At 41.7% G+C, this 18944-nt stretch overlaps 1 protein-coding gene across 1 annotated transcript in view; it reads right to left on the bottom strand.

Annotated features, from left to right (window-relative positions):
- LOC136864038 (very long chain fatty acid elongase AAEL008004) overlaps positions 1-18944 on the bottom strand; it is a 332205-nt gene that overhangs the window by 88898 nt on the left and 224363 nt on the right. Inside the window, exon 3 of the mRNA XM_067140559.2 lies at positions 18184-18374. Within this exon, the coding sequence (XP_066996660.1) occupies positions 18184-18374 (191 nt within the window). The remainder of the gene's footprint in view (positions 1-18183; positions 18375-18944) is intronic.

Below are 18944 nucleotides of genomic sequence, written 5' to 3' on the forward strand. Positions count from 1 at the left end.
ACTTAAAAGTTTACAGATGTACAAATTGGTATTTGGAATCTTCTTTGAAAATAAAGAAACACGTATTTTTTTGTTTTTGGAAAATCCCATTAAGAGGGGTGAAAAATGGGGGAAAAGAGGTTGAAGACCTTTTATGAGGAGACTTATATCTCAAACATTGAAGATGTTACAGACATGAACATTGAAATTTGGAATCTCCTTTGAAAATAAAGAAACACGTACTTTTGTGTTTTTGGATAATCCGATGAATAGGGGGTGAACAGGAGTGACAAACGAGGTGAATTTAAAAAAAGACTATCTGCAAAATTATCTCACAAGGGGGCAATCCCTACTCGTCACCACCGATTTCGCTCAAATTTATAGAACATGCAGGGCTTGGCTAGAAATGAAAGTACCCGAAGTGGGAACTCCAGATGGACAAGCGTATAGAAAATAAAAATAAAAATGCTGACGCGGCTCTCGCACCGTATAAGCCACTTACGTTAGTGCGCACGCCGAACAGTAGTTGGCGTAGCGGTAAGAGCTTGGACTAGTAATTCGATGGTCGTGGGTATGGCTCATCGTGTGGAGAATATTTTTCTCAATTTTTATCATCATCATCATCATCATCATCATCTGTTTACCCTCCAGGGTCGGCTTTTCCCTCGGACTCAGCGAGGGATCCCACCTCTACCGCCTCAGGGGCAGTGTCCTGGAGCTTCAGCCTCTTGGTCGGGGGATACAACTGGGGAGAATGACCAGTACCTCGCCCAGGCGGCCTCACCTGCTATGCTGAGCAGGGGCCTTGTGGAGGGATGGGAAGATTGGAAGGGATAGACAAGGAAGATGGAAGGAAGCGGCCGTGGCCTTAAGTTAGGTACCATCCCGGCATTCGCCTGGAGGAGAAGTGGGAAACCACGGAAAACCACTTCCCATATTTCAGTTTGGGACACCCCCTAGGGGGTGCCGGTTGCGGTGCCAGTACCGGTGCGCTATGCCGCGCTCCTCACCTGGCCTGTTGTAGAAAATAAGTATAAAACGAATAGAATATATTTGAGTGATAATAATAATAATAATAATAATAATAATAATAAAAATGGTGGAAGTTTTACTGTTAAGTGGGTGCGGTTTTGTGGTAGTATGGTGATACTCAACATTATTCGTTGTGTGCCATGGCTGGATGTTAAATAAAATATCTAAATTTGTGTTTGAGCCAGCGGCAAGGGCAAGTTTGGGTGGTCACCCATCCAAGTTTTGACCACGCCCGGTGTTGCTTTGGTTAACCGGGCCTTGCCGCTCGATTGTTCGCTGGAATATATTTATATTCCCGTGTATCCGTTGTTTTTGATACTAGTAAATTTAGAAAATACAGCATGTGGTTTTGCAGCTTTTAGTTATTTCCACCTCGGCTACCGGTGTTTCCAGTGCTTCGTTAATTGTGGTGATTCTGATTTATTGTGGATGTATGATTTGGTTGAGGATTTTGCTGTTGTTGGGTTTGGCTGGCTATTGGGAAGGCTAGGCCGTTGCTTAGGAAGTGAGACATGGTTACTTGTTTCTTACACTGTACTTGGCTGGGCGGGTTCTGGGGTACTTGGGTTCGAGGGTCCTGGTATGAGTTGTGCTTGTGTGAGGTGGGTCTGGAGTAGTTTCAGTAATGACTGTAATAGTGTATTTGTGTCTGTGGTAGGCAGGTTGGATGAGGTAGTGACTGGTCTTGGGTTCGGTTGCGGGGGCTGTAGAGGTGGTAGGCTGAGTAGTGGTGTTGGTTTTGCTTGTAAGTGTCGTGACTGCTTGTAGTGTGCTTTAATTGCTTTTTTGATGAAAGGGCAGCCAGGAAACGAAGCGGCATGACTGCCTTGGCAGTTGGCACACTTCGCCTGGTCCCGTGGTACCTTACAATCTGTGTGGCGGTGGTCACCACCACACCTATTGCAGCGGGTATCTGCAGTGCATGTAGCTGCTACGTGATTTAATTTTAAGCAATTAAAGCACTGTGTGATGAGGGATGTGCGTGTGAGTGCCTGGGTTCGGTTCTGTGAGTGTGTTTTAGGGGCAGGTTTTTTTTACGCCTGCTCACTGTCTGTGCGTGAGAGTCGGTGGTAGTTGGTGGCTGGTTGGTTTGTGAGTAGGTGGACTTGGCAGGTGGTGGTGCGAGTGGAGGTGGTGGTGGAGGGGGGAGTGGGTTGGTTTGTGCTTCTGTTGATTCGGTGGGTGGTGGTGGATTGGTTTGAGTTTCGGCGGTTCTGGATGATGGTGGAGGGTTGATTTTGGTAGGTGCTGGCTCGGAAGATGGTGGCTGGTTTGTGGTGCTGTTAAGTGGATTGATTACAATTGGAGAGGGTATTCTGGAACTTGAAAGGCGGTTTAGGATGGTATTGAGGAATATGTTCTTGAGTGGGGTTATGATTAGCAGGTTGTTGTGTGTTTCTTCTATTATTGCAATATGGCGGTGGATGATTGGTTTGATGGATTCTATGACTAGGCGGCGAGTGATAGGGACTGGTCCTGGGTTGAAGAGTGGAAGGATGATAGATTTACATTTAGGAGAGATCGGGAAAGGGTAGTCAAACTGTTGGTAGTGGTACGGATTTTCGTAGTTTTCTTCTTTTTCTTCTTCAGTGGATGCAGTATGGTGAGTGGATTCGGTATAGTGAGGGGATTTGTATGGGTCCTGGCTACTCGATCCACCAGGATTGTCCATACTTGCTTGGGATGGTGGGGTTCTGGGTTCGGTACCAAGTGAACTTGCTAGTTCGCTCAGGGCTTGGTAGGAGTCGTAACCTGAAGGAAAGAGTTTCATGTTACTGGGGTTGCTTGGTTCTGGGGTGTTGTGAAGCACTGGAAACGGTCAAACTCTATTGAGGACCTGCGTCTTACTTGGCGTACTCAGTGGGGACTAGTCGCACCAGGTGTAGTTTTTAATTGGATCGCGCCAAGACAAGGCGCGAACTAAGTACCGCACTGAGTACTAGACAAATTGCTCGTGTGCCCGCACAAGGTTTGGCAGGCTGGCTGGTATGGCTGGCTGTGTAGGCAGTATGGAGTGCTGCCTATTCTTGGCCGACAGTTGTCGATTGTTGCTTTTGAATAGGTTGGTGCTGGTAGCCTATTCTCTTGATACAGGGGCTCGTTGGTGGTTGAGCGCTGCTTGGCTGGCACGGAGTACCTCGTATTCGCAGATAGCGGCTGTGTGACTAGTGTTCTGGGTGCTAGTCTCTTGATGGCCGGAGCTTGGTGCTGTCAGGTCTGTTCTGTGTTGTGTTCCACGGAAAACCACTTCGAGGATGGCTGAGGTGGGAATCGAACCACCTCTACTCAGTTGACCTCCCGAGGCTGAGTGGACCCCGTTCCAGCCCTCGTACCACTTTTCAAATTTTCGTGGCAGAGCCGGGAATCGAACCCGGACCTCCGGGGGTGGCAGCTAATCACGCTAACCACTACACCACAGAGGCGGACTCAATTTTTATATTATTCATTTATTTTAATTAATTTTGTTATTTTTATGCAAAAGGCATATATAACGTCATTTTTTTAATGAACGCACAATTGTAGAAAATTTGGAGTTGCGAACTTTCTTGACGTGTTCAAACAGGAATTCGTATTTTTTTTCTCCTTTACTGGCTATCTCCCCTCCTTGGGGAATGTGCCATAAACGTGAATAGTAGTTTCGCTGTAAGATTCGCTTACACCTGACAAGTGAAGGTTGCCCCTGGCGGCTGTACACAAACAATAGATTCTTGGCACAGGTAGAAAAAGTCTGACAATGAAATCCCACGTTTTTTACCTTTTCTATGCCTTTTGCGTATAAATAAATAATAAAATTATTCACCTCTTTGCGTACTTGGAAAATGAATAATATAAAAGTCGACAGGAAAAAAACAGTCTCCACACGGGAAATCGAACCCATGACCATCGAATTACCAGCCCGAGCTCTTACCGCTACGCCAACAACTGCTCGGCGTGCACACTAACGTAAGTGGCTTATACGGTGCGAGAGCCGCGTCAACATTTTTATTTTTATTTTCTATACGCTTGGCCATCTGGAGTTCCCACTTCGGGTACTTTCATTTCTAGCCAAGCCCTGCATGTTCTATAAATCTGAGCGAAATTGGTGGTGACGAGTAGGGAATGCCCCCTTATCAGACACGTAACATATTACAGATTTGAAAACTGGTATTTGGAATCTCCTGTAAAAATAAGGAAACATGTATTCTTTTGTTTTCGGAAAAAGCCTTAACAGCAGGGAGGGGGGTAGGGTGAGAAAATTGAAAAATTAGTTGAATTATTTGTGTGAATATATATACCAAAAATCTAAAGATGTTACAAACGTGAAAAAACTGGTATTTGGAATCTTCTTTAAAAATAAACACACATTTTGTGGGGAGGGGGAAATCAACGTAGGGGGGGAAGAAAACAGATTAATTCCTTTTACGAGGATACATATATCTCAAAAACTGAAGATGTTACATTCGTGATAATTGTTATTTTGAAGCTCTTTTAAAGAAACGGGTACTGTTTGTTTTTTGAAAATTCACTTGAGTGGGGAATGTTACAGGAAGTAAAAAACTGATTTCTTTTTCTGGAGAAACTTACATCACAAAAATGAAGGTTACAGACGTGGAAATTGGTATTTGGATCTCCATTAACAATAAAGAGGGTCTGCCTGGCCGAGGGGGTAAAGGAGTGCACGGCTCGCCCGGAAGGACGTGGGTTCGATTTCCCGTCAGAAGTCTTAAAATTTAAGAAACGAGATTTCCACTTCCGAAGGTGCACATGGCCCTGAGGTTCACTTACCCTACACCAACAATGAGTACCAGGTTAATTCCTGGGGGCAAAGGCGGCCGGGCGGAAAGCTAACCACTCTATCCCATCAAGTGCCGAGGTTACGGATAGTGGAAGCCTTTACCTTCCACTCCTCCAAGGGCCTTCATGGCCTGTGCGGAGATGACTTTGCTTTGCTTTTATTAATAAAGGAACACGCATTTTCGGGCGGGGGAAACCAACTTAACGGGCGGGGGTGAAGCGAAAAGGGAGTTGAAATTTTTCATGAGGATACTTATATCTCAAAAACTGAAGATGTTACAGTCGTTATAATTCGCATTTGAAAGCTCCTTTATAAATAAACCTTTTTTGATTTTCGGAAAATTCACTTAAGGAGCGAGGGTGAAAGGAAGTGAAAAAAATTAATTCCTTTTTAAGGAGAAGGAGAAACTCATATCTTAAAAACTTAAGGTTACACACGTGAAAATTTGTATTTGGAGTCTCCTTTAAAAATAAAGAAAAACGCATTTTGGAAGTGGGGGGAATCAACTTGAAGGGCTGGGGTGAAAAATGAGGATACTTTTCATGAGAATACTCATATATAAAAAACTGAAGATGTTCAAGGCATGAACATTTGTATTTTTAATCTTTTTTCAAAATAAATAAACACGTGTTCTTTTGTCTTCGGAAAATCCACTTAAGGGGGATGAATGAATTGAAAAATTAGTTGAATTCTTTGTATGAGGATAATTATATCTCAAAAACTAAAGATGTTAATGACGTGAAAATTGGTATTTGGAATCTCCTTTATAAATAAAGAAACACGCACTTTTGCGGGGCGGGGGGGGGGGGGCGGTGAAGCAAATTGACGGGTAGGAAGGAGGGGGGTGGGGGTGAAAAATGAGTTGAATTACTTTTATGAGGATACTTATATCTCAAAAACTGAAGATGTTTCAGGCATGAAAATTAGTATTTTAAATCTCCTTTCAAAATAAAGAAACACGTATATTTTGTTTTCGGGAAGTCCACTTAAGGCGGGAGAGGGGTGGAAACAAGTGAAGAAGAAGAAATTGAATTATTTTTATGAGTATACATTTATCTCAAAATCTGAAGGTGTTACGGATATAGACACATGAAAACTGGTAATTGGAATCTCCTTTAAAATTAATGAAACGCGTATTTTGGTCGTTTTCTGAAAATCCTGTTAAGGGGCTGAAAAGAATTGGAAAATAAGGTGAATTTTTAAAATGAGTACCGGTATATCTACATTACACGTCAAACATTTAACATGTTTGAGACAAAGTTGGTATTTGTAAAGTTCTTTAAAAAATACAGGAATATGGACCGTTTTGTTTTCGGAGAACGCATTTAACGGGGGGGTGAAAAAATGTGAAAAATATTTGAATTATTTTCATGGTGATAATTATATCTTAAAAACTGAAGGTGTTACAGACGTGAAGGTTGGTATTTGGAATCTCCTTTAAAAATAAAGAAACATGTATTTTCGTTTTCGGAAAATGCACTTTGATAGGGGTGGGGGTGGGGAAGGACTGATCAAGGGGTTGAATTCTTTTTACGGGTATACTTATGTATATCTCAAAAACTTAAGATGTTACAGATGTGGGAGTAGGTATTTGGAATTTCCTTCAAAAATAAACATGTATTGATTTTTTCGACTACAGAGAAGACCGTTTCTCACATGTACAGTTCTATGTCGCATGGTCATCTTAGTCCCAAACATGGTTTACTAAGTATTTCTGGGATGAATGAAACTCATTTTTGGGCGAGTTTTTATACTTTAGGAATTTTCAGATAATGTCTTAGTACAATGCCGAGGAACAATTACTTTGATCAAATTACGAAATCCACGGGTAATTGCTAGTATAAGATACAGGCCCAGCATCTGCCTGGTGTGAAGGTAGGAAATCACGGGTAATCATGTTAATCTGGCTCCTTGGCTGAATGGTGGGCGCCGCGGCCTTCGGTTCAAAGGACCCCGGGTTCGATTACCTGCAAGGTAGAGGATTTTAATCGTCTGGTAAATTCCTGAGACTCTGGGACTGGGTGTTTCTGTTTGTCTCAACACTGTCCACTTCATGAACATAAAACGTAGTACACTAGTAAACACCGTAGGAACAAGCAAAAGTGAAAAATCTCTCCACATAGGGTGGCGCCAGAGTAGGTATAATGGATGGTTCTGCCGCCGCCACCCGGGGGGCCTTCCCAGGGGCCCGCTCCTCCTCCCGCGGGAAAATTTGAATTTGTAAACAAAGCCACGTGCTTTTTGACAGCTGTCATCGACAACAACGCATCGCTAACCTCAGTGCTACCATCTTGACGGGCCTAAACCTTAGTGGTGCCAACTTAACCTCACTAGTGCGAGATTTGAATCAGTAAACAAAGCCACGTGCTTTTTTGACAGCTGTCATCCGCCATCTTTAATCAAGAGAGCACCGTGCTGCACTCTTTAGCTACTTACCTTTGAAATGTGGTGGCGGTAAATTCCAAGTGCTCTTGTTTGGAAACAAATCCACGTGCTTTTTTTTGACAAGCAGCCATCTTTAATCAACAGAGCATCGTGCTGCCCTCTTTAGCTACTTACCTCTGAGGCGGAAATATTTGAAAAATTTTATTTGATAAGCTGCCATCTTTGATCAACAAAGCATCGTGCTGCACTCTTTAGGTACACACATTTAACATGTGGTGGCGGATAAAAAAATTTCGTCAGCTGTTATCCGCCATCGCCATCGCTTACCTCAGTGCTGCTATCTTTACGGTACTAAACCTTATCGTTGTGGTGGTGGGAAATTTAAAATCTACATGCTTTTTTGACAGCTGTCATCCGCCATCTTTAATCATGAGAGCACCGTGCTGCTATCTTGCGGCTAATTCCGTCCGCTGTCATCCGCCATCCTTAATCAACAAAGCACCGTGTTGCTGTCTTTAGCTACATACCTTTGAATTGTGGTGGCGGATAATTTGAAAAAATCGTTAGCTATCATCATTAAACATTAGTGCATTCGCGAACCTAACCTCTCATCTACTATCTTGAAGGAGACTATACGACACCTCCACCTCCTCCTCCTCCTCCCCTACCTCCTCCGCCTCCTCCTGCTCTGTCAAGGCATAGCTTTATCGAACATACAACGCGATCTTATGCATATTACGTAGCTAACTCGCTCAGTAAACGATATAACAACACTTCAATGATTTGCCTAGTGCGAAAATAAAAAAAAAACACTGTGCACATACTGAGGAAGAGGAAAAGGAGGTTATAACAATCGCTATCTTACGCAAGCTGTTCAGAATTTTGTCTTATTTTTTTCTCTTAGAACGAAGATATGCCCCAGACATGTAAACACATCAATCGATGTTCTGATCATATGTTGTATCGAGTACAGTGTTCGATTCTATTCTTAATCACTTCTTTTGTAATCTGATCTTCTTAGAACATGTTCTAAACACATGTTGTACCGTGTTCGGTTCTGGTCTTGATCACTTGTTTAGTGATCTGAACACATCAGTCAATGTTCTAATCACATGTTGAAGTTAACAACATCGATTTTAGTCTTATGTTTCTTTTGTAATCCGCAAGTCTAAACATGCACAATAATGTTATCGCTGCACACTCTTGCCTTCGCGAAGCGTGTTCGATAAAGCTATGCCTTGACAGAGGAGGAGGAGGAGGCGGTGGAGGTAGGGGAGGAGGAGGAGGAGGTGTCGTATAGTCTCCTTTAAAATAGTACCTAAAGAGTGCAGCACGATGCTTTGTTGATTAAAGATAGCAGCTTGTCAAATATAATTTTTCAAATTTTCCGCCTCAAAGGTAAGTAGCTAAAGAGGGCAGCACGATGCTCTGTTGATTAAAGATGGCTACTTGTCAAAAAAAGGCACGTGGATTTGTTTCCAAACAAGAGCACTTGGAATTTACCGCCACCACATTTCGAAGTTAAGTAGCTAAAGAGTGCAGCACGGTGCTCTCTTGGTTAAGGATGGCGGATGACAGCTGTCAAAAAAGCACGTGGCTTTGTTTACTGATTCAAATCTCGCGTGAGTAAGGTTTAGTTGACAGCACTGAGGTTTAGGCCCGTCAAGATGGCAGCAGTGAGGTTAGCGATGCGTTGTTGTCTATGACAGCTGTAAAAAAGCACGTGGCTTTGTTTACAAATTCAAATTACCCGCGGGAGGAGGAGCGGGCACCTGAGAAGGCCCTCCGGGTGGCGGCGGAGGAGCGGGCCCCTGGGAGCCCGGCGGCGGCGGCAGCAGCAGAACCATTATACCTACTCGCCAGGTAGGGCATCCGGCCATAAAACAGGGCCAAATCCACATACGCAACATCTATGACCCCACCAGGGAACGTGAAAAGCGGAAGAAGAAATAACCATCTTCCGAGCTGCCGAAAGTGGTATTCGAACCCGCTATGTACCAAAAGCGGATTTACAGCTATGCAGATTGTACCGCATAGCCAGCTTGCTCAGTAATAGTAGTAAAAAGATGAAAATATGTCTTCAGAAAGTTGTTCGATACTTTCACTGGACTCGAGGCTAGTATTCCCTATGTTCATTTTTCATAATAGATAACGATTATTTGTCTGGTGGTGATTAACAAGATTACAATGAAAAAACAATCACTCGTCTAACAAACCTGGGCAATCGCGAGCAGGGGAAGTTCATACAGCCCTGCCAAAAATTAGATCCAAACCAGGTTTTACAGTGTTCAAAAGTTTTGTATATTCTGGTAACAGCACTTTCTAATTTATTGTGTGTATACGTACAGAATATATTATATACTAAAAGTGTATACAAAGAAAAATAACATGCAGTCAGCTATGCAAAAGTAACAGAAACGCAACGAAAGTTCAAAGTTGGTAATGTGGCATTTTGAACACAAAATTATAGTTGATTGTGAGGCAGATCAATATCGTATATAGCCAGCTAAGGCCGAATGGCATGCTTTAACACTACGAGGCATATTCAGCACCAAAGAATCAAACTTGTTTTGAGGCAGATTTTCTCACTCTTCGCTAGCAGCTTCAATCAGTTGCTGAATGTAAGCAGGAGGTTTAGGACGGTGGGCAGTTTCTCTCTCCAGTTCACACCATGCATATTCAACACAGTTCATGTCCGCAGAATATGTCACCCACACTATTCGCTGTATGCCATACATCTCAAAGAAATGATTGACCATTCTGACTATGGACACGAGCATAGTGTAAAGCCCTCACGCACAATGGCAGAAAATCTTATACCAGGCCAGTAACGTTACTCTGAATATGAATTAGAGACGAACGTTGACCAAACATGATCTCCACCCCAAAATACGGCAGAACAGCTTGCTCCTCCAACAGCACATTTTCCCTCATTCGCGTGCTTAAGGCAACTGGGAAGTGTGAAAGGATCAAAAAATGCATTTTTGTTTTTTATTTTATTAAATTCTCCTATGTTTTCTGAACAAAATGATATGCATTTTAATATTGTTTTGTGCACATTTAGTTGTTAAAAAATATTTTAAAGGACTGCGCATCTCTAAGTTGAGTCATGCCACGCCCCTTTGCACTCTGATCTTCATTTCTCCTTCCCCTGTGGTGATAACATTTTCTAGTAAATTTTGTTCAATTTGTTTTTATGTTGGCTAGCCTGCTGTAGTCTGGGTATGCGCTGCCACGTCTTCTTTTGTTTTATGATTTGTTTGTATGAGTAAACAAGTTGGTCCATTTGAAGATATAAAAGTTATTTTGTTGCACGTTGGTTTCATCTTCACACTACAAGTGGTGTTATAAAATAGTGATAATGCCTAGAGTCGGTAGTGTGTACAAAAAACGTAAATTCCAAGGGAATAAATACACTAAAGTAAACAATTACGAACCTCTAGTTCATTCTAACTTTCAAGAACAAAGTAGTCAAATTGATAACGTAGGCCTAAATATTCCAAGCTCTTCGAGTAGTGAATTGAGATATTTGGGTGAAGTAGTTGTTGACAGTGATTCTGTAAATAGTACTGGTAAGGGTAATATTATTGTTAATGTACAGTTATTATCAGAATTCATTAGCAATAACACCTGTTGTAAATACTGTAAATGTGAAGACTCTTTGTTTATTACTGAAGATACTAGTGTTAGGAATGGACTTTCTTCTAAACTGGTAATTGACATAATTGTAACATAAATAAATCAACTAGGACTTCAGGAAAAACTTCAGATACATATTATAATATAAATGTAAGAATGGTGTATGGCATGTGCTGCATAGGCAAGGGGTAGAAAGCTGCAGAGAGCCACTGTGAAATGTTAGACTTACCCCCTCCACCTAAAAAATTTAGTAATTACTATGGTATGTAAATTACCTAGGAGATGGGGATTCTAAAGGATATTATTCAGTGAAGCACAGCCTTATAGCCCTAATATAAGTATAGAGAAACTTGAATGTGTAGGGCATGTGCAGAAAAGAATGTGTGCCAGACTTAGGAGACTAAAAACAGACTTGAAGGGAAAAGTGTTGCATGACAAAAAAAAAAAAAAAAGACAACAGGTGGTGCTGGTATGTTAACTGATTCAGAAATAGACTTGATTCAGACTTACTATGGGTTAGCTATCAGCAGAAATACCCACAATTCGAGGGATATGAGGTCAGCTGTGTGGGCAATATTTTTACATAAGGCATCTACTGACTCATACCCACAACATCTGTTGTGCCCCAAAGGTGAGGAGTCATGGTGTGGTTTCCAGAAAGCTTTAGCAGGTGGTATTAGTTATCAGCACAAACACTCACTTCCTAGTGCTGTGATAGAAGCCATGAGACCTATTTTCAGAGATCTCAGTGAAGAGAAACTGTTGAAAAAATGTCTTCATGGGCAGACTCAAAATGTAAATGAAAGTTTTAATAATTGTGTGTGAGAATGCCTACCAAGAACTGTTTTCATAGAGTATAGTAAAATAGTTACTGGTGTATGTGATGCTGTTATCACATTCAGTGAGGGTGCAATGGAGAGAATTGAAGTTTTGAAGACAATGGGCATAAAACCAGGTCATAACACCACAACAGCTTTGTGTCGAATCGATCAAAATAGAGTAAAATATGCTGAAAGAGCTGCTGAGGCCTCATCAAAGGAAGTTAGGATTGCAAAAAGATGAAAAAGGAGGGTAGATGAATCAGATGAAGCAGTTAATGACGACTATTCTTCAGGGATGCACTGAAGTAGGCTGGAAAAACTAAGTTTTTTGTTTTCATCACTTTTTCTCAATACTATATTTTTGTAAACATAGGTACATTTTTTTTTCAAGAACTGTTAGACACAGAAAGCTGAAATTTGGGCCATACATTGTGCATGTAATTGTAACTGCTGATAAGTAAAATTATGCAATTCGTTTCAACAGATTCTAAGATAATTTTTTATTTTTAGAATTTTGGCAGATTTTTTTTGTGCAAGTTAATAATTTTCTTCACTGAAATATATATGTTAGGAATTTGAATTTACTTACCAAAGTCAACTAATAGTGGTAGAATAAGATGTAAAAATCTCAAGTCCAAATTTTTGAAAACGCTCTTCGAAATTGTACCTAAAATGTCAATTTTTTTTAGAATTTTCAGTAAGTTTATGTCTTGTTTACTTGAAAGTTTTTTGATTTAGAGTAATGAATTTATGAACAAACAAAGAACAGGCTTTGATAAACTACTGAAAAAATAATTAACAAAATCCATTGAAAACTTAATGTTTAAATGGATGAAATACCAAGATGCGCATCGCTTTGCATGGGACACTTCCCGGTTCACAAACATGATCTCCACCCCAAAACACGGCAGAACAGCTTGCTCCTCCAACAGCACATTTTCGCTCATTCGCGTGCTTAACAGAAACTATGTTGCGTGCAAAAGTATTGCTGATGATAAAATGAAATGTCGTATGGCTTTTAGTGCCGGGATATCCCAGGACGGTTTCGGCTCGCCAGGTGCAGGTCTCTTTATTTGACGCCGTAGGCGACCTGCGCGTCGTGATGAGGATGAAATGAAGACATACACCCAGCCCCCGTCCCAGGGAAATTAACCAATGATTGTTAAAATTCCCGACCCTGCCGGGAATCGAACCCGGGACCCTTGTGACCAAAGGCCAGCACGCTAACCATTTAGCCATGGAGCCGGACAGAAGTGCTGATGAACAGTCTTACCCGCAACTCTGCCCTTCCCTTAAAAGCATACTTTATAATTTCCTCTCTCTTCCTAGATAGGGCCTATCTCCCCTTACCCACGTATCGTTAACCCAATACATCCAGATGCATCCTCTTTGCTGACTCAGTCAGTTCTACTTTCTTTCCTCCATGTGCCCCAATAATAATGACAGCTCCCCATCGAATTCCATTTCGTTCGCGACTCCGTTACTCCCATAGACTCGAGGCTTGCTTAAAGCGTTCTGAGCGTGATCGTAAAAACATCTTTGAAGCATGATGCTACCCTACTTACACATAGTTCCAGTGAGAATCTCTCCTCTAACGGTGAGGAGTATAGTCCTAGCCGCCTGAGCCCAAGGGGGGCCATGACTCAGAATATGTTCCCGAGACGCTCACACCTACTCCATAGCAACCGGTATCCCGACTCAATGGACCACTTACTAGGCCACTCAGCCGTTGCCCATGGTTTACGAACTAGAACTTGACTGCAGTAACCCACACCACGAACCAACTGTTTATTTCAATTCAGAGATTATTGTATGCTGAACTGATGACATTTCAATTGATTCCGTGAATGAAAACGACCGACTGAGCTGTGTTGAGACCTGTTATCGTCCAATGATAACGAAGCAGTCACGAAGACTTGTCATTAAACTCCTTTACCCTATTACGAATTTACTCGGTCCACATTCCTTACAAAACTTCTTTCAAATACTTTGAAACTTCACTAATTTAAGCACACCCGACGTTTTATTTCTCGAGAAATGTGTTTTTCTAATTGACTGTGGAGGTTCATGGCCTCTTAACTCTTTTGAATAAAGTATACGAGTTTCTATAGATGGCACGCGTGACTAACTCACTGTTTTTGTTTTGTTTTCGAGTGGCTAGGCAACAAATAGTTGTTTATACGTGTTTCCCAGATGAGTAAATATGGTTTGCATATATTGTCAAAAATATAAACGGATACGTGCAATAACAAGACAGCAATTCCAATGATTAGTAGGTTATTTTGAAGAAGTTTTGTGTGCAATGTCAGTAGTTCAAGAAATGTGAGGCAGAAAGGTCAAGATGTTAGTATCAGATCAGTATCGAACTGTTTCAGGTTTCAGGCGATTAGATACAAGCGTTTCAGACTAACCTTGCATAGGATGACCTTCAATTAAAGAAAATTAGGTTCTGCACACCGTGCTTTGAGGACATCCAATTGTCAGGCCTGTGAATTGTACACAGTAGTTTAACCTTGGTGTTTCCGAAGCTATAATTCCTACTCATGGCCATGAATTCGCTTAATGTTCAAAAGTGAGAGTAAGACCCATATTAAATGACCACAGCTCACACTCAGCGACGTGTTTGTATTTACGAAACACTAAAACGCCCTAGGTGACCTATCCTGCAAATACATTGTGACACGAGATGAAAAATTACTTTTTGCGTAATCTTGTGAAGAGAAAGGAGAGGTGTGGGAAGAACTTCAATAAATTGTTCGTCAAGGTAGTTTTGGGAAAATGTACCCTCTGCGTTTGATGGAATTTCTTGAAATTGGTCTCTAATGGTCGTGCAGTTAAATGAGTTCTACTGCGGAGACAAAGCGGGCAAAGCTGAAGAAAAAAAAAAAAAACCCTGCTTCATCCATCACAGAGTCGACACGCTGTGCCTTTTAACTAATATTATTTGTTCCAGTCTAGGGTATCTCTCTGAAGACGACTGTGTGATAATCCAGGAGTGTCAAACTCCTGTGCTTAATTTTTGCCTCTAAATCCAAGAATTAATACTGTCAACTAATTCGGATGAAGGGATAGACAGGGGAATGTAATAATGATTGAGTACATAGAAGACATCTTCCAGGCTTGTAGGCCGAGTTCCAATGGGATTACTACCTCCCAACGTTCACCGGGAACTGCGACAGGCATTTCCAAGGGTCCGCTCTCACCGAAGGTCAGAGCTAGCGTAGTATATGTTGACCATATTCATCCCGACGCCGATCATGGAAGCTTAAGCCAAAATCATGGCATTTATTTTTAACAGAATGCAGGTGGCCGCGAATTTTTTGCTTCGATATTATTCAAACAAAAATGAGAGTGGCCATACGAAAAGGGGCCAGAAGGGAACATAAGTTTTTAGCCACCCTAGTATTTGCCCGGCAGTCAATTCCGTTCACTGAATTCAGCAATGCCTGCAGACCTAACTCATTCCATCTACTGTCTTTGATGCAAAAGTCGCGTTAAGTTTACTTTACCGAATGTACCGATTTCATGTGGAGCATGAAGTTGTGGATTCTTGAATCACAAATATACACTCTCGACACCTATTAAAACTTCCTCCATTCACTCGCTTCTAACACCTTGTGTCATTCGTCTGTTTTATTATGAAATTAACCGTCGTCTCTTTGAAAAGGGAAGGGAAAGACTCTTTAGCGAATGAATGGTATAGCATAATGTAATTTAATTTCAATTTCAAATTAAATTTAAATTAAATGGTGCCGTTACTGCAACCTTTTGAAGAAAAAAAGATGCAGTAAAATGCTAATGTCAGTTTTGAGAACAACTCAACTTCGCACCACGTACAGCTAACGTCAAAACGACACAAATAGCAAGGTGGGGAAATGCGTGTCGCATGTCTATCGAAAGTTGTTCATACTGCTACCTGCTACACAAGAAACTGGATCCGGTTTACAGAAGTGATACCAAGTTCCGTCCATCATGTGCGAAAGACTGCACAGATTAACTGCTAATTCTATACTTACTACAGACGCAACTAGAGCTATATAAGAGAGAGGAAACAGACTCAGAGCTGACAAGAGTCGAATTTTACTTAGGAAAACCCGCTGCATCACATGTGGAAAGAAAATAATTCAGAAAATCTCTTGTAACTTCAGCGGGAGAGACTATTGTCTTAACAAAGCATGGCAGCTTTCGTTCCCACTACTTTTGGCCTCTGCGGAATGCTTTATGCGTAATTTCTCCAAATCGTAGCAATGCACATCTGGACTGATTAACTGTATGGGTATAAATCAGAGTGAACAAGACCCTAATTCCCATCAGAAGCGGACATTCATTACTGTCTTTGCATGCATAATCCAGATTACCTCCGAACGGTATATTTAACAACACTGTTGTTACGAACTTGCCCGGTCCCTTGGTTGAATCGTCACAGAAGTAGACGTTCGTTCAGAGGACCCAGGATTCGATTTCAAGTCTGCCAGGGATTTTATCCTTTTCTGGTTTATTCCTCCGGCTCGGGGTGTTTAGCATTCGTATTAATACACACCTCTTCATTAACACACCACACTGTCGACCGCGTCATTGCATACATCGCTCTAAATACGGTATGCGTCAGGAAGGGCATCCGGCCGAAAAAGTCGGACACGTCCACATCGCTATCGTGACCCCACCAAGGAGTGGGAAGAGCGGCAAAGGAAGAGGACTGCTCATAAACATTGCATATTTTGTCAGAGAAAACCCTCTGCATCACACGTCGATAACGCAACTTACGCCCATTCTTATTCGAAACTGGAGAAAAATACACAGCTTCTACTAAATACTAGGAATCATCTTTATCGATAACACAAACATAAACTGTACTTATCAAATACAGCCTCGGACAGTTAATAGGATTTCTGATAGCTTGGATGGTTGAGCCGAATTCATGTCTTTACGTAACTTGATCATTTCTAAGTTCCATTTAATTTCATAGTGCGTTTTGCCATAAAGTTCCTTAACATGCAAGCCAACAGCATGGCGTTGCCATAGCCTATTTCTACTCACTAAAATACCATAATCTTCATCCGGGGGGTCAAGCCTGCGATCTGGATAACAAAAGACCAATGGCCAGTCAATTTAAAACATTGTTTCACCTCTCTCTCACTCACGTAGTGTCCGACTCCATGGCTAAATTGTTATCGTGCTCGCCTTTGATCACAGGGGCCCCGGGTTCGATTCCCGGCAGGGTCAGGAATTTTAAGCATAACTGGTTAATTCCGCTGGCACGGGGACTGGGTGTCTTCACCATTTCATCCTCATACGACGCCTACGGGTGTCCAATCAAAAGGCCTGCATCTGGCGAGCCAAACTTGTCCTCTGACACTCCCGGCACTAAAAGCCATACGCCATTTCATTACTCATGCGGTACCGATGACTCCAAAAATCGGCAAAATGCAGACCGTATAACCCAAGTTTTGCAGCTTTTTTACTTGGAATGAGTAATGGAGGAGAGATTTGTTCATTGCGATGTCCAGGAAGCCACCATCCCGCCCCCAGAAGTACATTTACTTTTATAAGCTAATAAAGAGCATTACACGCCATTTTCCATTGCCGCTTTCCTATTGGCCAACGTAACGTGGGACGTGACGTCATACGCGTCAATCGTCATAATTAGATTCTGTTACCAACCCCGGCGGAATAAAAGCATAGAAGAAAAAACGGTAGTCGTTCCGCGCGTACGTGTATATGTTGAAAGTTGGGTAACGAGGGAGATAGTAGCCTACTGATGAAAGACCATTGGTCTTTTCCAGGCCCTACCCTAACTAGTACAGACCAATGGTTTTGTCCTAAGTAGGTCCAGGCTTCGCGGCTCCAACCTGTGGGCTTAGTTCGTAAGTAGACAGATTGGCAGCCTTGTGCACGGCCAGAATACGTTTGCGAAAAGGCAGCGAGAAGTAAACAAAAGACAGTCGTTCCGCGCGTACGTGAATGTGTTAAAAGTTGGGTAACCCGGGCTATAGTAGTGATTGAAAATCTATTAATCTACCCTACTTGCACCGCAAGCGTTCGATGAAAGAATTTAATTGAAAATAATGGGTCTCACTGGCGGAGAGGATATGGTTATTGATTTAGTTCAATTTGAATCTGTTCGTCAGCACTCAGTAACCTAAAAGCAAATCCGGGGAGTACTGAAGAGAACTCAAACGCTCAACTGAGAACTCAAACTGGCATGAAGAGGAACCGTTTAACTCAAAACTTGATTAGCTTCTTTTCCATAACAATATACATCACTAACCTTTGCGAGGAAAGGCATTTGGTACGTAACGAACTGTATTTCGCAGTGAAAGTACTACAAGACAAGTTGAGGGATGAGATAAAATTTAATAAAATACGAGTACCTTACTCTGAGTTCCGATTTCGTTTCAGCAGTCCAACGTTGAGTAAATTTCAAATTTTAAAACAACAACAACTTTCGGTCATGTCAACCAAATGCATTCGTCGTATATACAACCTAAAGCTGTGCACAAAATCTGAAGAAATTATTTAAAAAGTAACTATGAAAAAAAAAGTTTAACTCACCTCATAGAAGATCCACGCGCTAAAGAGAGTCTGCACGCAGTTATACACAATAAGTATCTGGCGCAGCTGGAAGGGCTTGCGGTTTTCCATTATACGAGGACCAAGCACTTTGGAGAAATATACGTAGAATAGACAAATGGCGAGAGTCGGAAACGGGCTGCTCATCATGGACCAGTGATTCACTCGTGGATCTGAAACGAACACATTTAGCCGTTAAGTTGGCAGAAACTTGCAGCAAAAGAAAACATTTAATAAAGAGAGAGAAAAGAAGTTTTCAAGTAGAGATTATTTCAAAACTGAGAAGCAAGAGAGAACAACTTTAGAGTGTCATGTGGCTCCCTTTCATATTACTTCTAGCTGTTGAATACCCGTTGCTTATGGGTTAGTTTTTGTAATTGCATCAATAACACAATCGGACAGAGATGAGTGGCAGGAGGAGAGACAAAGCACACGTCAACTCACAACAGTCAGTCGTGTAATGTAAAGTTTCAGGAGCTTAGGGGCTGTACGCCATCACATTGTATTTTCTTCCGGCTCTGCGATATTACTTCATCCCTCCCTCCCTTCCTCCCCACATAGATTGATATTTCCCTAATTCTGCCAGCGATTATCGAAATTAGAGGAACGTGAAGAAACGGTCATCTTAGTTTCCTTTCTAATGGATAGGAACTGATGACCACGCGGCTTTGCAAACTTATAAAAACTATCAACCACCACCAGTTATTTCGTTATCATGACGACTGAATATTTCCATGTCAGCA

Source organism: Anabrus simplex, chromosome 2 (genome assembly GCF_040414725.1).
Source record: "Anabrus simplex isolate iqAnaSimp1 chromosome 2, ASM4041472v1, whole genome shotgun sequence".
Classification (NCBI taxonomy): Eukaryota; Metazoa; Arthropoda; class Insecta; order Orthoptera; family Tettigoniidae; genus Anabrus; species Anabrus simplex.